This window comes from Silene latifolia, chromosome X (assembly GCF_048544455.1).
Source record: "Silene latifolia isolate original U9 population chromosome X, ASM4854445v1, whole genome shotgun sequence".
Lineage (NCBI taxonomy): Eukaryota > Viridiplantae > Streptophyta > Magnoliopsida > Caryophyllales > Caryophyllaceae > Silene > Silene latifolia.
The window spans coordinates 102333583-102361266 of NC_133537.1; the positions used below are offsets into that span (position 1 = coordinate 102333583).

General features: G+C 36.7%; 1 protein-coding gene and 1 long non-coding RNA gene across 2 annotated transcripts; both read left to right on the plus strand.

Annotated features, from left to right (window-relative positions):
• Positions 1–14172: 14172 nt before the first annotated feature.
• Positions 14173–17385, plus strand: LOC141617979 (uncharacterized). The gene is made up of 4 exons (XM_074435107.1): positions 14173–14468; positions 14787–15822; positions 15942–16874; positions 17377–17385. Exons 1-4 carry the CDS (start codon positions 14173–14175, stop codon positions 17383–17385), a joined length of 2274 nt encoding a protein of 757 aa, XP_074291208.1.
• Positions 17386–22187: 4802 nt separating this feature from the next.
• Positions 22188–22620, plus strand: LOC141621522 (uncharacterized). The gene is made up of 3 exons (XR_012532410.1): positions 22188–22280; positions 22374–22481; positions 22564–22620. It is a non-coding gene; the product is annotated as an uncharacterized LOC141621522 (long non-coding RNA).
• The last annotated feature ends 5064 nt before the right edge of the window (positions 22621–27684 follow it).

Consider the following 27684-nt stretch of genomic DNA (forward strand, 5'->3'; position numbering starts at 1 on the left):
GAATAAATTATACAATATCGTCTTTGTCGGACATGTATTAATACTTCAACTAACCCGTGTTATTAGTTGATGTTTTAATAGCCGATAACCGATGACGATTTATAATAAAAACCGCGTCATATACATTTTAGCGAATGGGGTCGGTTCAATCGGATCACGAGTTAAATGAGGAGAAAGTGGAAAGCCCACTCCCTCCTCTCATGACCCGCGGACCGAGGCAACAAAAGGAGAGGCTCCCTCTCCTTTTGACCTAGCGATTTTCATTTACAGAAAAACTAGGGTTTTGGAGATTAAGCTTTCTCTGAAACCGAGATCTCACATCTCGAGAAAAACTCACATCAAGTTCTCCCCATATTGCAAGGCAATCGGAGAACACGTTCTAGCACAAGGGCATTTCTCGGACGGTCTTGGGTGCAACTATTAGGAGGGAATCTCTGTTGATTTCTGTTCTTTACGCCGTGCATCAAAGGACCCGAGGTTGATTCTTTATCTTTATCGTTTCCTTGTTGTATTTCGTTTATGACCATATTTCACATGTTAAATTTACGTTATAGTCCTAAATTTAAAGGGTCTTATACGGATATTACCCTACAAGTGGTATCAGAGCGAGGCCACGTAAATTTTCATTGTTATTTTTCATAAAAACGATTTGAGACGATCTCGGATTGCCTAGAAAACCGTGAGGCAGCAACTTTTTCTCTCGGCTGAAAATTTTTTTTTGCTGTTGCGTTTTCGTGCTTTGAAAACCGTGCGGCCAAACGTGTTTTGCGGCTGTTTTTTGTTTACGTTTTCAATTTGTTCTTTTACATATTGTTATTTTATACGGAGATTATAGCAATATGTCAAGTTTTGTACTTTATAGAATTGATTTTATGCGGTTTTGATCAAAATCAAAGTAGGTTTTGCATTGTCAAACTGTTTTCACGAGGGTTTTGGATTTTCAGCCATGTTTGCATTCGATTGAGCGTATTTCTACTCGATCGAGTGCACTTTCTGTCTTGTTTTTGCTCGATCGAGTCCCTGTTGTACTCGATCGACCCATTTTCAAAACCCCTCTGCTCGATCGAGATGTCCTCGTACTCGATCGAGCAGATTTGCTGATAAAGGTACTCGATCGACCACCGGTTTAGTCGATCGAGCACTTTGTTTGGCAACCCTCTCGATCGACTTGCAGTTGATCGATCGAGCCTTTTGTTCCTCGATCGAGCACTTATGTCCCCTGGATCGAGGGATTTTTTTTTGGCGACTTTGAAAATTTATTCTTTTTGTTTTAAATTTTCTTTTGGCCTTAATATGTACTTTATACGGATATTGTACACTCGCTATGATTGTGAAACGGTTCACACACGTACCATTAAGTTATTTTAAAGCGTATTTAAAGTAACGGACTGTATTAGATTAAAATTAAATTGATAGAAGCAGTTTTATCACATGAATTTTAATCATTAAAAGGTGGTTTGGATAATTTTAACATAATTACGGAATTATGTCACGAATGAATTTGTTTTTAGTTGATGCATTTATTTTTCGTTAATTTTGAATGTTTTTGAATGCCTTTTATTACGTATTTATTCATTTATTTTGCAATCAGTTGTAACTTAGTGTGGCCTTAGTAGAACGTGTTACCGTAATGATGGAACACGGTCTTGGTTGTATTTTGAGATCTCGTATCTCCGTTTTGGATTTTTCACTTGTAATTACAGTTTTAATTAGAATGTAAATAGGTTTATATTTGTAATTTTAAATTGTAATTGTTGAGAAGACTAAAGATGGAGACCGGATGCTCACTTCCGCTACATGGACAAAGATGGAACATCATGACAAGCTTTTCGGGTCCAACGGTGGATTCCAAAGTTGTATTTTGTTCTTTTTACTAGGATAGGCCACACTAGGAATTTTTATTTACGTATCGCATTCATTTATTTATTTCATTGTAACGATAGTATGCATCATATTCCGCCTAAAAACCAAACCACCTAATAATTGCATGAAAACTGACACATATAGAGGTCACGAGTTAGTTTTCCTTGACATTCGCATGTCACACGATTTTAAGCCATCACTCAAATTAATTCATTCACGCAGACGCTAGTTATTCGTTCACTTAATATGAATTATAATTTAGTTGATGGGATCTTCCTCGTATAATCAAAAATTGAGAACGGTCTTTATAGGTCAAACTCCAATGAGTCCCTTCTTCGTCGGTAGGCATAATATGACCCCTTCTACGTCGGGTAAGTTGGAACCGATTGACCTATTTTATCTCAACACTATGGTCACTTGTACGATCCTGTGACTATGGTGGACTATAGATAGGATTTACGGAAATCTATCGACCAAGAGTTCTTCCGGAAGAATTAGCTAAACAGTTGGCTTATCAGTTTACAGAAATTGAGTCTTGGGATCACTTGTATCATTCTTGAGGGAGATCAATTATGCAAGTGCGAGAGTCTACACGTTAAAACGAATTTTTAAATAGACTTAAATCACCTCGATGAGTTGCTTATTTCGTTTTTGTTTTTCTTTCTTTTTCAGTGTAGATCACGAACTTTTAAACTGTTAATAACAAATGGCTGGTTCCACCGATAACCCAATGCCAAGTGCCACATTGGACCGTGAGTCTGGCCGGATCTTCATGAATCGGATGAATCGGTTTACTCGATCAAGAATGATGGATCAAACTTCGCGGACCGGGAGGCGGCATTACGGAATCTGCCGCTGGCGACGGAAGCTCAAATATCTATTGGAGCCCATCCCGGCAAACCCAGGTCCCACGGCTGCCAGAGTCTTTGAAATCACCAAGTTTAATGATTTCGTATGGAAGCGGGTGCGATTAAAAACGTACTCATTTTTGCAATGGAACCCAATTTGCAGAAACGCTTCATAGCCCATGGTGCGAACAAGATTTTCACCACGCTCACCAAGGAATTCTCGAAAGCACCGAGAATCGTGACCTATGAGCATACCACTCGCTTCTTTGATGCGAGACTCCAGAAGGGCCAACCAGTTAGCCCACACATTCTCAGCATGATTGAGAATGTCGAGAAGCTGGAGACCTTTGATTGTAAGATCAGCGAGAACATTGTGATCGACCGCATACTTCACTCACTCCACGATGGTTATTCGCAATTTAGAGCGAATTACTATATGAATGATTTGAAGAAAACTCCCCATGAATGGCACTCCCTCCTCATGCACCGAGAAGGACATGAAGTTCAGTGGGAGCATGAAACAGGATGTTCTCGTTGTGACAAACAAGGGAAAGGGTAAGGGCAAAGCTCAGGCAAACCTAGCAGTAGGTAAACCGAAGTTCAAGAAGTCGGGTCCAGGTAAGAGTGGGCCTGGTGAGTCAAGCACCTCATCAGGCGCGACAAAGAGCAAAACCGAAAACATGGAATGCCATCACTGCCACAAGACTGGGCATTGGAGGCGCACATGTCCTGTTTATCATGAGGACATAAAAGCAGGTCGCTTTAAACCTGTTGGTATGTCTTCTTCTTCTACTTTTATTCATATGATTGAGATTAACCACGCAAGTTACGGAACTTGGGTACTTGATACTGGTTGTGGTTCTCATCTGTGTAATCATGTGCAGGGCCTCCGAAATCTCGAGCCTCTCGTAAAGGGTGAGGTTGACCTGCGTGTCGGGAATGGAGCAAGAGTGGCTGCCGTCTCGAGGGGAACATATGTGATCCAGCTTCCTAGCGGATTTGAGTTATCATTATATGATTGCTATTATGTACCCAGTCTTTCGAAAAACATTATTTCAGTTTCTGCACTTGACAAACTTGGTTTTTCATTTGTAATAGAGAATAATACTTGCATTTTCTCTTTACACGATATGATTTATGGCAAGGCAGTCTCCATGAACGGAATTTATGTTTTAGATCAGACCACCGAAATATTACACGTAATGAATAAAAAGTTAAAGGTTGGTGACAAAGATCGAGGCGTATCTATGGCACTCGCAGTATGGGACACATTAATGAGAAACGCGTAAAACAACTCATTAAACATGGAGCTATCTCGGCCTTTGATTTTCAATCATTTGGCACGTGTGAATCATGTCTCATCGGTAAGATGACTCGAATTTCCTTCAAAGGTGTTGGAATGCGCGCTCCTGACCTATTAGGACTCATACACACGGATGTATGTGGACCTATGTCAATCACCGCACGAGAAGGCTATAGGTATTTCATCACTTTCACGGACGATTTAAGTAGATATGGATATGTCTACTTAATGAAACACAAAAGTGAATCCTTTGAGAAATTCAAGGAATACCAGAATAGGGTGCAGAACCTATTAGGTAGGAAGATTAAAACACTGCGTTCGGATCGTGGTGGCGAGTATCTTTCTCACGAGTTTGATCAACACCTAAAGGACTGTGGGATTGCCCTACGATTAACTCCACCGGAACACCTCGGTTGAACGGTGTGTCCGAACGGAGAAATCGAACACTACTTGATATGGTTCGATCCATGATGAGTCACACCGTGTTGCCTGACTCGTTATGGGGTTATGCTCTTATGTCAGCTGCTCTAATACTTAACCGAAGTCCGTCTAAAGCTGTTGACAAGACTCCATATGAACTATGGAAGGGAACGATCCCTAACTTGTCCTTTATACGGGTTTGGGGCTGCGAGGCTTATGTCAAGTGGAGACACGAGGATAAGCTCGGCCCGCGATCGGTCAAGACATACTTTATAGGTTATCCTAAAGGAACACTTGGTCATTACTTCTATTCGCCAACCGAACAACGTGTTTTTGTTTCGGCTAGTGCGACATTCTTAGAGAAGGAATTTCTCGAGAATGCAAAGAGTGATAGAACCTTCGACATGTCGGAGATTCCAGAACCAAATACCGAGCAACCATTGGAGGAACCTATTCCTTCAATCCCGGCTACGGTTAACATTCCTGAGGAACCTAGGAGTCGGGAAGAGTCTCTATTCCTCCGGACAGATACATTGGTATGGTCGAGGAACATGACATAGATGACGTTCTACTCTTAACGAGTAGTGAACCCGCAACCTATAAAGGTGCCATGACTAGTTCTGACTCAAAGCTATGGCTTGAGGCCATGCAATCCGAGATGGACTCTATGTATGAGAACAACGTGTGGGATCTTGTTGACTTACCTGCTAAGGTTCGTCCCCTTCAATGCAAATGGCTTTACAAGATAAAGCATTCTGTGGAAGGTCAACAAGATATCTACAAAGCACGACTAGTTGCTAAAGGTTTCACCCAAGTGCCAGGTTTGCACTACGATGAAATTTTTGCACCCGTAGTCATCTTTGCGTTCCATTCGGATTATCTTAGCGATTGCCGCTTTTCATGACTATGAAATTTGGCAGATGGACGTGAAAACCGCCTTCTTAAACGGCTTTTTGGAGGAAGAGTTGTACATGGTACAACCCGAAGGTTTCATCGATCCTTTACATCCTAAGAAAGTATGCAAGCTTAAGCGTTCCATTTATGGACTTAAGCAAGCATCAAGGAGTTGGAATCATCGCTTCGACCAAGTGATAAAAGAAAATGGATTTACTCGATCGGTCGAGGAACCATGTCTATATATCAAGTCGAGTGGGAGCAAGATTGTCTTCCTAATATTGTATGTTGACGACATACTCCTGATTGGGAATGACATACCTCTCTTAACTTCGGTGAAAGTATGGTTGAAAAACCATTTCCAGATGAAAGATCTGGGAGAGGCACAAAGAATTCTAGGCATCCTATCTATCGAGATAGATCACGACGGATGTTATCTCTCAGTCAGGAGTCTTACATAGACAAAGTCCTAGAGAGATTCAGCATGACTAACTCCAAGAAGGGGTTTCTTCCTATGGCTCCAGGGGTGCATTTGAGCAATTCTCAGGCACCAGAGACACCGGAAGAGAAAGAGCGCATGACACGGATTCCTTATGCTTCGGCTATAGGATCAATCATGTATGCCATGATATGCACACGTCCGGACGTGGCATATGCATTGAGTATGACAAGTCGATTCCAACAGCATCCAGGTGAATCACATTGGCTGGCTGTCAAGAACATTCTTAAGTACCTACGGAGGACTAAAGATTGGGCATTGACTTATGGAGGCGATCGAAAGCTATGCGCAACCGGTTACGCAGATGCTAGCTTCCAAACGGATCGTGATGACTCGAAATCTCAGTCTGGATTCGTTTTTACTCTTAATGGCGCTGCGATCATTTGGAAGAGTTCGAAACAAATGTTAAAGCAGATTCTACGATCGAGTCCGAGTACTATGCCGCGTCTGAAGCTACAAAGGAAGCGATATGGATGCGTCAATTCTTACATGGGCTATCTGTTGTGCCTAGTTCGAATGACCCGATCACCATCTATTGCGACAATAGTGGTGCCATCTTCCAAGCTAAGGAGCCAAAGTCTAGCAACAAGTCTAGACATGTACAACGAAAAGCTCATCTAATCCGAGATTACGTGGAGCAAAAGGAAGTAGTGATAGAAAAGATTGCTGAGATGATAACATAAAGCGAGATCCTCTCACTAAAGCATTACGACAAGATAAGCATGAAGGGCATGTTAATTCCATGGGAATTAAACGTGTTCCTAAGTTGTAGTACTCTTTTATGGATTAGATTCATTCCCTTTTGTACTCTATACGACATCATCGTTTTGATATTTTATACATATTTTGTTTTTTCATGTGGAATTGTACGACAATTTTTGAACACCACAAAGTGAACTGAACAAACATTATATTTTTCAGTCCTTAATTGCCCACATGAGCTCATAACTCTGGCAATTATTTTGTGACGTTGGTTGATGGTGGGTTCAACGAGCCATAAGTCAACCAGTTGACTGACCAATCACAGAGGCGATTTATACGGATATCTCGTAGGACACAATTGTGACATCGACGTGGAGTCCTAAATGTTTTATAACATTCGGTGCCTGGTCGTGGATAGGACTTCCATGGTGATCCTAAGAGTCGATTCTTTTGACTATCGACTGTCTCTTGAGACTAAGGCAGATTTTGGGTGAATTTGGTTTCTTTCTCACGGTCATCCGTAACAGGGGGCCAAGTAGATTTTTTCTGGGTCATTTCATGCTGTGCTTAGATCGGAAGGAGTCGAGTTGAAGGAAATATTCAGCCTTTATCAGGTACTCGATATTTCTCAGGGCCACTCGAGGAGTCAGAATCGAAATGCATGGCCATGCTCGGATACGGATTCGTTTTATCGGTTAAGTTACTCTCTAGTCGGGGAAACCACTCTAGATTGGATCGATTGTAAAATACGACCTTTGCGGATCCGGATCGCAAATTGTTTTACATTGAGTGGGAGAAATTTTAAATGAATATGAGAATCGGTTATCGCACATACACTTGTACGGACAAGTGGGAGTTTGTTGAGCTTGTGTCCTCCAGTTAGTGCGGATAACGTCATTGCACATACACTTGTACGGACAAGTGGGAGCTTGTTGGGGTTGGTGTCCTTAACAGTTAGTGCAAGGACTTATAAACCTCTAAAAGGATCAAAGGGCATACTTTTGGTATTATTATCAGTTGATCCACGTTTATCAATAACGGTTGGCTTGCTAGATAAGTTTGACGTTATTGTCATACAGATGGCGGTGATCAACTGGTCCCTAAAAGTCACACCTATAGGATACGTTTGAGAGACGTGACGGTATGAAAATACTGTCATGTAGATGCCAAATTTGACTAACCAGTTAGTCCGAGTTATTTGACTAATATTTAGTCAAAATGTGATGTTGAGATATGTTATTTAATACGGATTAAATAATAATGGGCTAAAAGCGAATTAATTGATTAATTCGTAAATTAAATATAAACGATTATATTTAATTAATGTATATTGAATAAATTATACAATATCGTCTTTGTCGGACATGTATTAATACTTCAACTAACCCGTGTTATTAGTTGATGTTTTAATAGCCGATAACCGATGACGATTTATAATAAAAACCGCGTCATATACATTTTAGCGAATGGGGTCGGTTCAATCGGATCACGAGTTAAATGAGGAGAAAGTGGAAAGCCCACTCCCTCCTCTCATGACCCGCGGACCGAGGCAACAAAAGGAGATGCTCCCTCTCCTTTTGACCTAGCGATTTTCATTTACAGAAAAACTAGGGTTTTGGAGATTAAGCTTTCTCTGAAACCGAGATCTCACATCTCGAGAAAAACTCACATCAAGTTCTCCCAATATTGCAAGGCAATCGGAGAACACGTTCTAGCACAAGGGCATTTCTCGGACGGTCTTGGGTGCAACTATTAGGAGGGAATCTCTGTTGATTTCTGTTCTTTACGCCGTGCATCAAAGGACCCGAGGTTGATTCTTTATCTTTATCGTTTCCTTGTTGTATTTCGTTTATGACCATATTTCACATGTTAAATTTACGTTATAGTCCTAAATTTAAAGGGTCTTATACGGATATTACCCTACAAAATTTGCCAGAACTCTATAAGCGGTCATAAAGCCCGACAAAATGTTCCTAACAATCCGCCTATGTGATCGACTAGTCATACTCATATGACTCTATGGCACTTGAACTTGCCATCAATCGCATCACACTCTAGTCACTTCGAGAAGTCACCTCATGTAAGTAACTATGGGCAAATACAATGTTAATCCATGTTCACTTTAACGGGGTTCAATTGTCTCTACAACCCGTTTGGATATAACAATGTATAAGGTGAGTTAATAATAACTCAAACGACAAATGTCGACATCACACTCGGGTAGTCAATACCATATTACAACCTTGTGATGCAAATCGTAAGTGTAAACACTTGTTGATTTCAATAGAAGTTTAACATGTTACGTGTCCATGTGTTCAAACTTCTTAATCGTATTATCCTTTACATTCATGTTATCACTCATAGCATGAACCTTACCAAGTACACATCAAGGTTCCCGACCTTGGTTTCGGTTCTTTATCCTGAAAGAACCTCCTTATCGATTATCACATAACGAACAAATTTGTGATGAATGATATAACTTGTACTGATTAAGTACTCCATCCACACACAATGCACTAGGTAAATGTTTTGTAGAGTCTTGCAACAATTTTTCAAGATGATTAGCCTAGCACTTCTCACAAGTCCTAGCATATTAGGAAAGATTAGTTTTAAGCAACTTCTTTATTCAACTAAGTATCTTTCCAAACTTCTTATTTCTCCTTTTAGATTGAAAGGCTTAGGATTCTCATAAATCCTTACATGTGTTCGGATTTTCATTAATATGTGCAACCTCTTGACACACATAACCGAGTATTCTGTCAAACATCGAAATCGCTCATCGGATTCTCCTCGAGAATTCATGACGTTTCTATTATGGCTTACCAATGATTCATCATGCTCTTATGCATATGATTCATAATTGGACATGTGCATGATTATTCTAATGGCGGAAACATTAGTAACTTTTAATCATGTTATCAACTGTATTTAGGTTCAAGGAACGACCATGACTGCTAATGGAAATTCCATTTTCATTTAAATGAATAACCTACGTATCTCGTTGATTCAATGTGTATCTTATAATACTTATCCAACATCTCATGATGTATTTGGATTCATCATGGTCCATTTTCATCCAGAATTGAAAACTCAAAACTTCCTTTGTAAAGGAAGGTATTAGCTCATCATTCTTCAATGAGTGATGAGTTATAAACTTTTACAAGATGATTGCTCCCACTAAATTCCATGTCTTCACATGATAATTTCAAACTCCCTCTCAATTCCACATGTTTCGAAATTTACTTCTTAATTGAAACATTTCAAGAATTGAAATATAAATTTCATTGCCAAGTTATTAAGATAAAACCATATATGTTCCTATCATATCCATTCAAAATACCTATTTTGAAGTGGTCTCATCTTAACCTTATTAAAAGAGATTTTAATCTCTAACTCACACATGTCATAATGATGTGTAGCAATGTCATTATTCAAATATAAATAATATCTAGAACACGTCCTTTGAAATACCCTTTCGGAAGGAGGTTTAACCATTTCATAATGAGGTTAAGTAATGACATCTGCGTGGTTAAAACTTGGCTATTGAAGATATCGGTATATCAATCCTTGCAACCTCTAGTCATAAATCTTGTTTATTTTCTAGGATGTTACTTTGATTCATTTAGGCTCTTAAGTAAATATCAATATTGAAACTATTGGTCAAAATTTATCATAAACTTAGTCAAAAACTCTTGTTAAGACTTTACATTAGTCATTTTTCTTCCAAAACTTTCTTTTGGTCTCCTCGTGTAGTTATCTTGAGAACATACTCTTATGATTACTTCACTTGGTCTCTTTAGTCATATAGAACTTACTTGAGACCATAGATCTCATCTATTGGGTATACTATATAAATAGTTATACCTTCATTCAAATCATTCTCTCTTGCCTAGATCTCATTTACACAAGTACACAAACTTATCTTGGTGTGAGTTGTGTCCTCATTTTTCTCCCACTCTATCTTTAGAATAAATACACTAGAGATTCAAATATAGCATATGAGACACAAATAATGATGTTGAAGTATAAGGAGAACTATCTCATAGATTGACTAATAGTTTTAGATTTCATAAGTGTACTTGGTGATTGACATTCCTTTAAAAGAGTTCATAGACTCAAAATCACTTTGTAAATGATCATACACAAGCCTTATGCATGTGGACATATAATGAATCCCGTCATTATATTTGTCTATTAGATCATTTTAAGTGAATAATCATATGTTTCTAAGAGCAAGCATTTAAATACGAATTTTAGAACAAAGGATAAAATGATAAAACGGGTGACTTGGGTTGAAAACCAAGCCACCATTATCCAAAATACAACCAATTATCCAAAATACCTTTCCATGTCGAACACGGAAACTTAAAGGTTCTAAAATTCAAAACATGAATAAAATAAGACAATAAAAAGCAAAGCTCCATGAAAGCTATTCCTAGCTTCTTGATGGTTTCTCATGCTTGCTTTTCCTTTCCCTTGTCTTTGCTTGGTGGAGGCCCTATTTACAATAAAAAGGAGATACATTATCACAACTTTGTATCACAATACCATAGTTGAATTAGAAACATAAAAGAAAGGATAGGTATTTACCTACTGGAGTAATCTTTCCAGCCTTAATATCACCAAGGTATTGGAACAATTTCTTTTCCAATGTCCAATACCATTACAATAATGGCATTTATCAAGAGGACCCTTCTTGATTTTTGAAGTGCTAGCATCATTAGCCTTAGGTTTGGTGAAGGTGGGAGCTTGTTTCTTACTCTTCCTCCCATTCTTCTTGAACTTCCCCTTGCTCTTAGTGCTTATGTTAAGCACATCCTTTGGAGGGTTCACATTTAACCCCATGTCCCTCTCGACTTGCACAAGTAACTTGTGCAATTCTTCAAGAGACACATCCTTGTCTTGCATGTTAAAATTCACCGGGAATTGAACATACGCTTTGACTTTGGACAAGGAGTGTAGAATCCTATCTACAATGAGTTATTTGGGGATTTCAACCTTTTGAATCTTCAAGGTCTCGACAAGCTCCATAAGTTTGAGCACATGAGGGCTAACCGTTTGGCCCTCTTTGAAGTCGAGATCAAAGAATGCCGCGGCCGCCTCATATTGGACGATCCGCGGAGTTTGTGAAAACATTGTCACAAGCTTGGAGTAAATCTCGTTAGCGGTGCCCATTTTAAAGGCTCTCCTTTGGAGGTCCGCCTCCATCGCAAATATCAACACGTTTTTCATTGCGGCGGACTCCTAATGGTAAGCCTCATATGCTTCCCTAGTGGCGGCGGTCGACCTAGTAGTAGGTTCGGGTGGAGAGGCCTCGGTTAGGTAACGAAGCTTGTCGTCACCTTGGGCGGCTAATTTGAGTTGGGCATCCCAATCGGAGAAATTTGACCCATTCTTTTCAAGTTTACATCGATCCATGAAGGATCGGAGCCATGATGAATTAGCGAGAGGCGTGGCGTTAGGGGTTGGTGTTGCCATTTGTTATGAGAAAAGAAGTGGTCTACAAAACAAAATAGAAGGAGTAAAACAAATGTCGTTTTAATAATAATACTCGTAAAAATTGTGATTTAAACAAGTTTTATTGCATTTTTCTAGTGACCTCTACCCAACTAGATAAATGATTCCAAGACCCAAATTCATATCAACTTAGGCACGGGGTAGCCGATGAAACCTTTATCACTACTAAAATTTTAAGCTATAAGAACACCACTTAAAGAACGGTCAATAACGGAACCGTTCTCTTGCTTATTTTTGTTATGGGCGCGCAAATATGACTTCACAAGAGAACGGTGATTGATTCCAACCGTGCTGGTAGATTAACAACGAGAACGGTTAGTTTGACGAACCGTCTTAATATTATAAAAAGAACGGTTAAGTCATGAAACCGTTCTCATTGATACAACAAAGAGAACGGCCCAATGACAAAACCGGACTAGATGTAAAATAAAGGCCCGTAGGCTGCTGTCTGTCTTGCCCTCAAAAAAAGAAAAAACCCTCTCAATTACAAAAGAAAAAACCTCGCTCTTCTTCCCGTTATTCCAATCCAATCGTCACTCTCAATTTCTTCCTTATAATCGTCACTCTCAATTTCTTCCGCGTTCGCTCTTCACCGTCGACCACCTTGCCCGTTTGCTTTCATCGTTGCTGATTATTGTTGCTACTGGTATGCCCTTTTGTTTTTTACAGACTTACAATTATGTTAAGTTTTTATGATAATACTACAATAATGTTAGTTTAATGTATGATGATGTGATTCTTTTAGTGTTTGGTGATGATATGATTGTACTTAAATGGATTATGATTGCTAGTTGTTACACTGCCGCTATCGAAAGTGAGCCCTGCTGTTCGTTTAGGCCATCGGATGTCCCTGGATGCGGATATGATTGTACTTAGTTGATTATGATTGCTAGTAGTATCAATTCCGTCTTTATGAGTTGAATGAGTATTCCCTTCCTATTTTGTTGTAATTCATACAAATATAGTACACTAATTTTCCCAATTTGAACTGATTTCTCGAGTATAATAAGTCCGTCCCATCTGTTTAAGTGGGTGCTATTTAATCTGTCTAAATATTAGAATGGATATTTTCCGTCTTAGAAGAGACTAACTGTATTTCAATAGTTAGTATTGCATCCCGTCTTAAAAGGTCAAGTTTGGTCAATATTATTGTCCCGCTAATCAAGTAATCAATCGTATTTCAATTATAGTGCATCCTCTGTTTTAACCAAGTTAACAGGTCCTAGCTTTAGTTATAGTTTTTTGCCGACTGATAATTTTTCCATTTTGTTAGTTCTAGGCAACTTGCCTTGTGCCATCTTCCGTTCTTCAGGATAGTTTCATTGACGTCAGTTGTATGCTTTGTTCTTAGAAAAATATTAGGAACAGTCCTCGTAGACGGAGATGTGGCTATAACTGTAGTGTAAACTCTAATGTAGTGACTTTAATTAGCTAGATAATGTCTCCTTTCCATTACCTCAGAAAGACAAGAGAAGTAACTTTATTTGCTATTTTCTCTTCCATGACCTAATTTTCACTTCCATGTTTTCACTTTATTTATTTTCATATAAAGTTTTTGAAATCGCATGAAATCAAAAATTACATTTGAGGTCATTATACTATATTGATAATGTTTGCTGGTTAATTATATTATTTTTTTGTAGGATTGAGTAACTAAATGTTGATTTTTAACAAATTATAACAATATAGTTATTATTTTAATTATTAAATATGTCGTTATTTTCTAATAGGGATTATTTTTTCACAAAGTATTTACGGCTGAGTACATTTAAAAAAAAATTCGTTGTAATATTTATTACTTTCTTCTACTATATAGATTAATATGGATCGTACGTGGATGATGGATGGGAAAAGAGGTGATCCTACATATGATCTTTGGTTTAGTGAATTTTATGAATTCGTTAGAAAGAATGTGAAAGACACGTCTAATATGCCATGTCCTTGTGATATGTGTCTGAATATTAAATACATGACTTTCTCAGAAGTCAAAATACATTTAGAAAAGAATAATTTAATCCAAAGTATAGACGTTGGAGGTTTCATGGGGAGTCTAGAGTGGTACAGAGAGTGGAAGAAGAAATTGATGTTGATCAAGAGCGATTGAGATTGATTGGGAAACTCTTCCTATGGAAAAAGGTATCGGCTCATTGGATAATTCGGATTGGGATACGTATTCTTGTGATATGAATTCTGCTGACGAGTTTGATGATGATGAGTTAGAAACAATATTGAGAGACAGGATAAGTGAAGACAATGTAGAAGAAGATAACCCTGACCTAGATCTCGATGATAAAGATGACATTCTAGGTGAAGATGAAGATCCCGATGTTACTAATGTAGATGACATCACAAGAATTGTATTAGAAAAGTTAAAAGACTCCGAAATGCCTCTCTCTAAGAATTGTAAGAATTATACAAAATTGTCAGCAGTTGTTAAGCGTATAATTTGAAAGCAAAAAATGGATGGAGTGATAGAAGTTTTAGTGACCTCCTCGAATTATTGAAGGACATGCTTCCGAGGAGGATAATGTTCTTCCTAATCGCATACCTATGCGGCAAAGAAGATACTTAGAGGAATTGGTATGAAATATGTGAAGATTCATGCATGTCCTAATGATTGTATATTATATCGCAAGGAATATGAGAGTTTCTCTCATTGTCTAGTTTGTAATGAATGGCGATATAAAAAGAAGGAGGGGATCCCAGCAAAAGTTTTGTGGTATTTTCCAATAATACCTAGGTTGCGAAGACTCTTTGCGAATAAGGAAGATGCAAAGTTGTTGACATGGCATAATTCTGCAAAACCTAATGATGGCAAATTCAGACACCCGGCTGATGGTTTAGAGTGGAAACACATTGATGCCAAGTATCCCGAATTCGGGAAAGAACCCAGAAATCTTCGACTTGCACTCTCTCATCGTGAGATGAATCCTTATGGGAATTTAAGTAGTCAACATAGCACTTGGCCTGTACTCTTAGCTATTTACAATTTACCTCCATATGTGTGCATGAAAAGAAAATATTTGATGTTGTCCTTATTGATTTCCGGTCCTAAGGAGCCGGGTAATGATTTAGATGTTTACTTGGCGCCTCTTGTTGCTGATTTGAGAACATTGTGGGATGAAGGGGTAGAAGTATTTGATGCCTACCAAAATAGTGTTTTCAATTTGAAAGCTATGTTATTATGCACTATATCTGATTTTCCTGCATACGGTAATCTTTGTGGTCATACTGTTCATGGCAAAGAGGCATGCCTCTTGTGTGGGGAAGATGTAGATTCTTGCTATTTGAAGTTTTCTAAAAAGCAAGCTTTCTTAGGTTACCGTAGATTTTTGGATGAAGATCATTTTTATCGTAGGCAACAAAAACCGTTCAATGGAAAACCTGAACATCGTCCATGTCCTAAGATATTAAGCGGTCATGATGTATATGAAAGGGTGAAAGATATTAAAATTACATATGGGAAGAAGGGTTCAAAATTAGCATCTCGTGGATACAAGAAAATGTCTCCTTTTTTTGAGCGACTCCCATATTGGCGGGAACTCTCCATAAGACATTGTTTGGATGTTATGCATATTGAAAAAAATGTTTGTGACAATATTATCAACACTCTTTTGAATGTCCCAAATAAGTCAAAAGACAACACGGCGGCTAGGAAGGATATGATGGATATGAAAATTCGACCGGAGTTGGCCCCGCAAGAGGAGGGAGTACGGATTTATTTGCCTCCTGCTGCCCATACACTCTCCAAAAAGGAAAAAATAGAGTTTTTGAGTGTTTGCATAGTGTTAAAGTGCCTGAGGGATATTCTTCAAATATTAGTAGCCTCGTGTCAATGCGAGATCTCAGGCTTAGTGGTCTAAAGTCTCACGACTGTCATGTTTTGATGCAACAGTTACTAGCAGTGGCCATTCGTTCCATTTTACCTAAAAAGGTTCGATATGCCATAACTAGGTTCTGTTTTTTCTTCAATGCCATATGCAACAAAGTTATTGATTCTACAGAGTTAGATGAATTGCAAAATCTGATTGTCACTTCTCTTTGCCAATTCGAAATTTATTTTCCTCCTTCATTTTTTACAATCATGGTTCATTTGACTGTACACTTAGTTAGAGAGATTAAATATCTTGGACCTGTCTACTTAAGGTATCAATATCCTTTTGAAAGATTGATGAAAGTATACAAGGATTATACGTCTAATAGATATCGTCCTGAAGGGTGCATTGCCGAGCGTGCTATCATTGATGAAGCTCTTTCTTTTTGTTATACACACTTATCAAATTCTGAGTTACTTGGCATTCCGAAGAATCGACATAGTGAGTGGATGATGGACAAAGGTCTTAGGGGTCATGTTCGCCAAGGTATGGCAGCTGATAAATGGCATACAGCACACACATATGTCATTCATAATAAGGATGAGGTACAACCTTACATTGAGGAACACAAGGGCCTGTTGAGGAAGAATCATCGAAATAAAACCGAGATGTGGATTGCAAGTGAGCACAACAAGACATTTAGAGTTTGGTTCAAGGGTCGAGTGATAGAAGATCTACAAAAGTATCCCGATTGTATTTCTTCCCGTTTAAAAAGACTTTGTTTTGGTCCAAATACTCATGCATCTTCTTATAGTGGCTATGCCATTAATGGGTGCACTTTTTACACTCGTGAGCAAGATGACAAGAGTACGATGCAAAATAGTGGAGTTTGTGTAGAAGCTGAAGCAATGCACTTTTCTAGTTCAAAAGATAAGAATCCAGTTTTAAGTAAGATGCATTATTACGGAGTTATAGAAGAGATTTGGGAGTTAGATTACACAGATTTGAAATACGTATTTTGGTGCAAATGGTGTCTTCTGTCCGTAAGGATGAATTAGGATTTACTCGTTGAATCTTCATAAAATTGGACATAAGGAAGATCCTTTCATTTTAGGTAAACAAGCAAAGCAGGTGTTTTATGTCACCGATCCATTGGATAAAAATTGGTCAGTTGTTTTATCTGTAAGGAGTAGGCGGATGTGGATAGTTTTGAGGAAGATGTTGTATTTGAGGGTTTTAATTGTAATAAATCAAATTTACATGATACGGATACTGTCAGTACTTCGAGTTTATATACCCGCGATGATCACAATGAGGGTATATGGATTAGTACTGATACCCCTTCGAGAAAACGCCCTCGCATCGTTGACACATGAGTAAGTTACGGTTTAAGATGATTATTACTTATGATTATAGTTAAAACTGTTTTATAAATTATTCGTTGTCAAACTTAACATGTTCTATTTATTTTAATTGATAAGTACTGATTTTAATTAATTGAATTTGTGTATGCAGGTTGATTAATGGGTCCACATAGGCGTAAACGAACTAAGAAAGACAAAAATATCTCTCCTACTGATGGGATAATCAAGAAGAGACAGAGGAGGTCTAAGGAGAGGGGTCGGACAGTGTTGGACTTAGTGACAAGAGCTCTTAAGGAGAAAAAACCAATTGAATTGGAGTGGGATAAAGAACTCGGATTGCCTACGAGGAACGTACTGTTTGGAAAGTTTAGTAGCTGGATTGGCGTTATTACTCGGAGGCATGTTAGTTGCACACTAGAAACATGGGACGATGTTGATGATGTCCTGAGGCAAGATATTTTGGATAATATCACGGTGAGTCTAAAATTTTTACTTAATTGCATTTGGTTTTGAAGTGTGAATGTTTAGGCTGAAAGGAACTTGTGATGCATCGATGTTCGATATTTGTCTCGATAGCGACTTTAGTCTTTGGTTCATACGCCATCGGACACAACTCATCGTCCCTTGCCATCGGACTGCTCTTTGTCCCTCTGTCAATTGGTTTTTTATTGTATTTTTATCAGACCTGCTACTGTCCCTCTGCTATCTGAATGTTGATTTGCGACGACTCCATTTGTGACCTCTTTATTGTTTGACATATAATTTTGATTTACATTGATCATTCCCTAAATTCAACCAAAAAAAGTATACAATTCAGTGTGGAATTCACTCAAATAAGACCAAAATTCAAGTCTGCAGTACAGTTTGAAGCAAGTGATTCTCATTTTAGAGCCAAAACTGGAATATAGAAAACTAATGTGAATAGGGTGATAATGATGTCATGATTTGCAGAAATTTTAGTGTTTTGGGGCCAAAATATGGGAGAAAATTTCATAAGAACTAAGGTAACCAGCTCATTACAGATGGAAGTACATTACATGCCCCAGCTCAGAACCAAAGCAGAGCTAATAATCTGAAATAAGACTAGAGAGGAATCCATCAAATAATTGTTCTCTTTGTACATTACCATGGCTGCATTGCCAAAAGTTTCACAGTAGTTTTAAGCTATGTTTCATTTAGAAGAATCCGACACTTGGACACGGATTAGGCTATTTTCATGAAAAAATATGCATTTCCTACAACTGGAAAACCCCCAAGGTTTTAAATCTGGCCGTGTTAAAACTGATTGCATCTTTGGAAAACCCCAAATTAATAACCTAATTTCCTGTAGTAGACTGTGGGAATTTAATTACAAATTATATCTTTTATTTTGTTGCATTTTAACCCAGAAAATTATTTCACCAAAACAGTTCCTTTTATCTTGCTCAGAAATTTGTCAAAGTTCATTTGTTGCCTGCCTGTGGGGAAATTATTTGTCATAGTTTGAGTCCTCCATTAATCTTGAAACTTTGAGCCGTGCTTCATTAGTGTTAATCTTAATTGAAGCCAAGTTTCATAATTTATAAGGCATTCTTGCTATTTTTACAAAGTTTTACAAGTTCCTTGCATCAGATTAGCTTCCCTACAAATTATCCAAAACGATCCAATTCCTACAACTTTGTGTGCCACTCTTATATTATTGTGAACCTTGGGGGTTTTCATTGCAACTTTGGCATCAGAGCCAGATTTTTACAAAATATGCATTTCAAGAACATGTCAAATTCTAACATTCAGCATTCTTCATGTGCAGCAGCTTGTACTTTAAAAATCCATCTCTCTTAGATCATGAAGGATAAAATTACCCAACATACATCAAATGAAAGCTAATTATGTTATCTTTCATTTCCAAAAAGAATTACCCAATAATATCCAGTAGTTTGTGAGTTATTCAAGTTTGAACACAGACAGGTCAGTTCAGAAACAGCATTGCATTAAATCGTGACAGTATTTGAAGGCTTATTGTGAAAAATCCACATATTGAATATTGTTTATTCCAACTCCATTGGAAAGTAGACTCTTCTAAGATTTCATACATGTAAGGAACAAAATTTCTCACCGTCTAAATCGTGAGATATGGCCATCGAATTCGGACGGACATTCTGAAATTGTTGATGCATTTCAGATTGTCTGTCTCATTTGGAAATTGCTTTCCTCACAAAATAAAATAGCTCTTGGTCCTATTCCAAAGCTCATATTTAGCTGGCACATTAATCTTCCAAATGAAACAAGAATCAAAGGGTTTTCTTGAGTGGAACTTTAGATATGAAGCTTCAAAGTCGGGCATGTTGCATTGAAGTTTCAGAACAATGCTTAACCCATTTTCTTCCTCTGAATAGCATTCAGCTTTGGCATTTCCTTGCAGCAGTTCCATGGATTATTTCATTGGCATGGAAAACGATGGACCCTTGTCCCTAGCTCCTGCTGCAGATGTCTAAGTGTCAATGTCCTAATGTCGAGCACTGCCAGTTATCAATTAATGGAAATGCTCTACCATGGATGCATTGTCATAAGTTTTACAGTAGTTTTAAGCTATGTTACACTGGTTTAGAAGAATATGCAAATTTTGGCTCTAAAATGAGGTATATAATGGAAATGTAAACTGATTCTCACTGATTCTCTGCCTTCTCAAACTTCTGTTATGAGTATGATGTTTAGGGCGCTTTCATCGTGATAGAAGACCGTTATGAATGGTGTCTTCGGAAGGCGGGGAGTTTATGGAGAAAGTGGAAATGCACCTTAGTCCGTGAGTGGCTATATGACGAGACAGGAGCAATACGGAGGACACCACCAGAAATTTATGACACTATAACACCAGATGAATGGAGTGACTTTGTGGCGTCCCACACTACTGAGGCATTTAAGGTAATATATTCTCAGTAGGTTTGTTTAATTTTTATCAAAAATAATATTCACTTAATTATTAGGTTTGATTTTTATACTTCTGTAAATTGTAAGGTAATAAGTGCAAACAACAAGAAGAATGCTTCTATGAAGAAGACAAGGTTCTATGGCTCTCGAGCAGGTTACCGTGGGATTGAAATTAAAGTCGTGAAATCTTGGTTTTGGTTCATAGTATTATAAGTTTGTCGTGCAATTTATTTTAATGCTTTCATGGTTCATTTTTATTATGTATATCTGCTCAAATTTAGACAGTAGCTAGTTATCATTACTTTTTTTATAGAAGAAAGACTTTGCCGCTAAAGGACACATATTGGAGAAAGTTAACCGACACTTAACTTGGCTAAAGGGTCAAACGCCTAATAACGGAGATCTGATAGAATATGATAAGGAAGTCGCTTTGAAAATTGTAAGTTCTTCAATTGTTATGAGAATTATTCTTTACTTCTAAGAATTGACAAATAATATGTATTTTTATAATATAATGGATGAGTGTATGTAGGAAGAACTAGAAAAAGAGGTCGAGGCTGGTACATTTGTGCCTCAAGGACGAGAAGATATACTTGCTAAGGCACTCGGCAAACCTGAACATGGTGGCCGTGTACGGGGAGTTCCTGACGGCATTTGCATAACTGAATATTTTGGGAAGCCTCCGAAAAGGCCGCCGACAGAAGTTGATTCTCTCAAACAGACGGTAATTAATTATGTATACCTAGAATATTTTAATTTTAAGCATGATTTAAAAATTTATTTTTTACGACATACAGATAAATACTCTGCAATCACAAGTGGCAAATATGCAAAAGATGGTGCATTTTTGGCAAAGTGGTGAGAAGCCAAGTCAAGAAGAAATAGAATGTTTCATGAAAGAAATATCTATGAGTACTCAAGGATCGAATGCTTATGAATCTACTGATGGTTCTCGTAGTATCTCTATACAAGAGAGTGGAGAGCAATCTCGTCAAGATCCACACCTTAAAGACAGTGAGGAGCAATCCAAACAACTGTCACATCGTATAGAGATACCCCGTGAAAAAATACCACATGAAGAGCCACCTAGTGAGCAGCAGGTATCATCTTCTGATTTATCATTTTGATTTGCACGAAACTTATTATTATTTATGCGAAACCTAGTAAAGGTTTTACTAAAAAATTTTAAGGGTTGGAGAGACTGTGAATTATCATTACCTGAGAATCCAAACAAGATGGTGGCATCAGGCTTGATGTACATGGAAGGTAAGGGGGAATTCGTAACTATTCACGGCGCTTCACTACTTGATGGTTATAAGAAAGTCGAACTTAAGAAAGTGTTTCCTGGATCGGAAAATGCTAAGTTGCATGTGCCTATTAGAGATGAGTTGATAGTCTTGTCGATGCAAAGGACTCATATGTTCAGTGGCCTCTCAATCATATTCATACTCCTACTAAGATAATTTTATAAAAAAAATTTAAATTCAAATTATTATCTTATACTAAGTAATTATAAATGCTAACTGTTTTGAGGAAAATAAAATTATAAAGATGGGGATCATAATGAAGAAGAAGAAGAAGACGACTCAAAGGTTTCCACAACCTTTGGTCCCGACTTTTCCAGGTGTAGAAGTTAGCTACGAGTTTAAGCAAAAGTTGAGAACCCACTGATGAAATATTTACTACATGAGGCTCGCATATTGAAGACGAGCGGAGCACTTATAAACGTTCCTATTGATGACCATGTATTACACCTTCATAACTACACATCTTTGATTTCTTATGAGGATCTTATTCATTGGTGTGACGAGGGCGAGATAGGAGCCTCTCACATTGCTATTTTTATGAGGTAAGAATTTTGAACATTTTATAGCATTAACAGTAAGTTTCATTCATGTTTACCATTTTCTTCAATTCACTTGTTTTTTATGAACTATTTGAACAATTTTAGTTGCAATTGTTGTAGGTATCTGAGTGATCTTAGTGATACTATGAAGTCTAGTACTTTATATGGATTCTTGTCCCCCGAGCTGTTGTCAAAATTTTCATCCAAAGTGAAGATTTTCGATCAGATTATGTTGCTAGAGCTATGACTTGTAGGGACTGTGGCAGGGGTCGAAAACTTATATTTGCAGCTTATCACGAAAGGTATACATATTTTCTCGAACTTTATATATATTTATTTATTATTGTTGTTAACTACGTGAAGATATTCTCATTGTTCCCTTGTTGTAATCGAAGTGATCATTGGATGTTGGCTGCGATTAGTCCATCTGATAATATTGTGTATTGGTGTGATCCTGCTGCATATACGGAGCCTCGCCGATTTTTCGTGGACACAATTACTAGGTTAGAAAATGGTTGAGACACTACTTATTGTGGTTTGAATTATGTTTGAAGTAAGTACTTATTTTAGTTAATTGAAATACAGAGCATTCGAGAAAAGAAACTCAATTGATCCACTTGCCGGGTTCGACGCAAAACCGCGTTCTTGGAAAATTATTAAGGTATATCTTCTATAATGTGCATATTTATTTATTGACTATACCACAACATGAGCCGCACACTTGATTGATTATATTCAGAGCCCCATTGTTGTTTCTATATAAGTTCATTTGATTAGTTCAATCTTATTGTTCGATGTTCTACAAACTGGGTTTCTCAAATTTAAATTTCAGGTGAATTGGAATATGTCCTTTTGTTGCACAAGTGTATAATGATAAAAAGTAGGGATCCTGGCGATGGAAATCGTTACATTATTAAATTTTTAGTTTGTTTGGTAGGTGAAGGGAACTGAATAGCTCATTCTAGTTATTTTAATTATAAATCTTGAATTCTTGATGCGTATAAGTATGTATGTAAACCTGATCGCCGGAGAAGATGAGCCATGCTATAGGTTTGCTAAAGAGAATGGTCCCTGTGGCGATTCCTGTAAGACATCTGAGTATATGTAGCAAGGAATAGGCAGCAACGATCCCATTGACTACGACCAAGAACCTTTTAGAGAAAATGCAATTAACAAAAGCAGCAAAGACGACGTGTACGTGTGAATTGTGATGGTGATATATAGATAGATATGAGTAGGGAGGGTTAAAGTTGTTACAGGAGAGACTTCATGTCAGTGTATTTAGCCTTCTTTTTGATGGAGAAGATGAGTTGGACCTGAGTGTTAGACACGATAAGGGCAGTTGCAAGGACACCCAAACCCAATATCAATATCCTTAACACCAACTCTGTTATTTTAAGCCTGCTTTCACAAACTAGTCTTGAATTACTACTACTACTACTACAGCTGCCATGGTACACTGCTACATTCCCTGGACTAGTCGTCATCATCACCAGTCTCACTAACAAACATTCACACTTTTACTACACCTACACAATAATAATCAAATCAACAATATATGACAAATAATCAAATCAACAATATATGACAAACTGATAATACTTGAGAAGTTGGCTTGCTTGTGTCTTGGTCTCATTTTTTGCTTTTGTCTGCACTCCTTTTCCATATGACCAAATCTCTTGCAATACCAAATCTCTCTCGGAACCTTTTTCTTCCACCGTTGGTATTTGAAACTTATATGCCTTGAATTAGACTTGATTGGAAAAGCGTCCTTCTCTTGGATTTTCTGACATTTTCTTGAACTTTTGATCATGTACTTGCAAAGAACTCATCAACTCATTGTGGTTTTTTAATTTAGTGTCCTCGGCAGCCGGTTGGGACCGTATTATGCGGATATTATGTTTGCCGATATATGTTGGAGCTTATCAAAGCAAGATATGTTAATGTCGCCCATAATGTATGTATTTTTCCTTATCATTTCAATCATTTTCATCTCTTTGTTTTATTCTTTCCGTCTTGGTAATTATTTTACGTAACAAGCTAGTATTAACTGGAGTTTTGGGTGTATGTATACAGTTCATGTTAACCGCCCCAACGACATATACGGTTGAGCAAATTGACGAGGTGCGAAATATTTGGGCTGAATTCACACTCAATTTTAAGCCGACAAGTAATGGTGGATGAAGACGATGATTACCAGTTACTTACTTATAGTTATTTTTGCACTTGGATAGGAATAAGTGATGCGGATTGAAAGATTTTTATTTATACATTTTTTTTCGATATTTATACGTATACTTATTTTTGCACTTGGATAGGATTTTGTCGATTTTTGTAAGGAATTATAGTCATGAATTCAAATTAAATGAAAAAGTTTGGTTTTTGTTCCGTAATACATGCTGTGAAGTTTCTGAATTGCATGTATATATAGAATTCCTATAAGCTATATGATTTAATCGTGTAGGGGTTTCGAAAAAAAATATTTAAAAAAAATAAAAAAAATCAAAGAGAACGGGTTCATGCAATACACGTTCTCCTTGAACCTCAAATACTATAATGGCGCCAAATTTGAAAAAAGTAACTGGCGCGGCGCCAAATTTCATTTTAACAAATTGGCGCTTTTTCTGTCTTTACAAGGAAAACGGTTCCATATGTAAACCGTTCTCTTTCTAATATCATAATAGCACGGTTGTAGTATAGAACCGTTCTCGTTGTAGTTACAAAGAGACCGGTTTGACTTCGTGTTAACCGTTCTCTTATGTCAAAGAGAACGCTTGGCCACAGCACGGTTGAAAGGTGTTTTAAGAACGGTTAGTGACCGTTCTCCTAGCTTAGAATTGTAGTAGTGTATCAATATAACTTGGTGGATTAACCTTTTAATCGATTCTACTTTTAGAACCCTTGGTCGATAAATTTACTCTAATATTTATCTATAGCCCAAAACACATCCGACAAGGGCACGGGGTAGCCGATGAAACCCTTATCAAAAAACTTTTGTTGAGTTCAATCCAAATTTCGAATAAATGTGTCCATTATCCAAACCCATATTAACTTGGGCACGGGGTAGCCGATGAAACCCTCATCAACATGAATTCGGTGGATAGACATTCATCACCCACTTCCCCTACGTAACAAGGTTTGTACCCCGGAGTGGCCGAGTGCACTCCCTCGCGAAATAGGTTTTCATGGTTTCTACTATTTGGTAAGGCTATGTCTCAATTGATTTGTTTTAGCGAGAGGTCATGTCAATTTATTATCTATCACGTTTTAAGTGAACTAAAGCGGTGAACTAAGATAATTGTATTTGACACGGTCGATAAACTCGATTAGATGATGATGCATGTTTTAGTTATGGCGATTTAGCGATGCATGCGACATATAAATAAAATGCAAAGCATAAAAATAAATCCTAGTATGGCCTTCCTAAAATAGAAAACTATTTAACTATTACATATTCGGAAACCAACTCCATTGGTCCCTTGAACTTCGGTTATGTCACGCATCTCGAGGTAACACCGTCTTTATGTATCGCCATCTTGAAGAAATCCGTCTTTGGGAACTCCGAAATGAATAAAATTACATAATTTCCTATTATACATTTGTAACTAAAATAAAATAAATATATTAAATTACAAAACGGTGATACGAGATCACAATAAATTACAACCGAATCGATATTCCCATACATTTGGGTAATACCAATAAAAACTAAGGCCATACTAAGTAAAAATTACATAATTCAAAATTACATAAATAAAATTATGACAATCATAAAGAAAATGCAGCATTATAATATGTATGAACATGCCCAATTTTATGCTAAATCGCCTTTAAATAGCCAATATCGTATATTACTCGGTTTTTACGGATTTGCGTGATTTCAACATTTTATAATCACAAAAATTACATAAATTCATATTTATGCATAAGTTAATTACCCTAACCTCTTAGGAATCAAAATTTAGTCTCCACTAATTATTTGACCACAATTAACTCATATTTCTAAAATTTGTTCATTAATGGACTTAAAATTATAAAAATAAGCTATAAACTTCTAATAAATCACAAAATTTCAAATAAATTTGAAATTTGAAATTTAAACTCGTGAACATTCTGGAAAAATATCATGACACTCATAATATTCAAAAAACTTAGGTTAAAAATTTCGAAATTTATCCGGAAAAACAATGTTGCGGTTTATCGGTTTTAACAAAAATAATCATAAAAACATGAGAAAAATTATATTCATCAACTTTTAAATTTTAGATCTGAAAAAGATAATAAAATGCAATATGTGATGTTTTTCCTTAGTCATAGAGTATGTTTTATTAATAATTCACTAATTAAGTCACTATTTATGCTATTTTTCTTCAAAAAATCATAAATCATGCATAAAGACTTCAATATAGCCTATTATTTTACACACATCTTGTAAAATTGCATGTGACAACATATTAAATTTCTATGACCACATTCGAAATTTATCTCATATTAACCTATTTTTCATCTAAATCCGATTTTAATAATGAAAAATCCATTTTTCGAGCATAAGAAGTCCAAAAAATGTGAAAATTTACAGGTCATCTCAAAATAATATATGTGATAACATATCCAAAAATCACTGAAAAATTCGAAGTTTAGCTAATTTTAGTCCGAAAATGACATTTTATTCATAAAATCATATTTTTAATGCCATTATTATATAATATGAACAATAAAAAATCCATAAATTAACAAAAATATCCTAAAAGCATTTTAGGACCAGAAATTTTAACATGCATAATGATTTTCATGATATATCATAATAACAGAAATTTAACAAGTTTTATATGTTAATCGTATAACTCGGAAAAACTTGTAACCGATTTGCATGCAAACAACCAAGGCTCTTGATACCGATTGAAGGATAAGTAGATCTATATACTTAACATATTCATATATGTTTTATGTTAATTTAATCATAAAATAAATTGGTGATCTTATGCATGCAAACTATAAACAATATAAAGAAGAAATCTTTATCTTACATTGGATTTTCGGTTTATTAGGGCACAAGAGAGATCTCCTTCTCTCTTGTTCTTGTGCTTTCCTTGATGGAAGAACTAAGATCCAAGTATAGGATCTCTCCCAAAGCTTAATACCCAAAGCACACTCTTAATAAAATTAATATTATGAATACTAGTACAATATTAATTTAGCATAAAATGACCCAAAATAAATTTGATTTTGGTCTCCTAAAAACCGGTTTAAGAGAGGAGAAAAGAAAGAAGAAATATTTTATCTCTCTAAAATATTTTTGATGAATAATGTTGAATAAATTGAATAACAAAACATTTGGTGTATATTAGGTAAAATAAGAGGAAAAACCAAAGTGGTTTTTCCTCTCCAAAAACCGGGTGGATGGGGAAGGGAAGGGAGCCAATGCATACTCTAATTGCTCTTCACAATGGACACTAGGTTTGCATGGCTAGTTAATTAGGGTAATCATCATGTTTACCACTCAAATAATAAACACAATATTATCCTAATACTTCCTTAATTTCGGTCCACTTAGATAATATGGACTCCATATTATCTTTGTCAAAATGTCAAAATGTCAATTTGTCTTATGTCACATAAAATTGTTATGTATTTTTAACATATTAAAAATCAACGTATTAATAAAAATACGTCATATACAAAAATCGACTTAGTAATTCATAATTA

What these genes read in the sequence shown, in the direction of transcription:
- LOC141617979 (XM_074435107.1), top strand. Translation starts at nt 14,173, where the DNA reads ATGGAAAAAGGTATCGGCTCATTGGATAATTCGGATTGGGATACGTAT. An exon ending in TGTAAGAATTATACAAAATT is followed by an intron (nt 14,469 to 14,786) that starts GTCAGCAGTTGT and finishes AATAATACCTAG; the next exon opens with GTTGCGAAGACTCTTTGCGA. An exon ending in AAAAAATAGAGTTTTTGAGT is followed by an intron (nt 15,823 to 15,941) that starts GTTTGCATAGTG and finishes TTGATGCAACAG; the next exon opens with TTACTAGCAGTGGCCATTCG.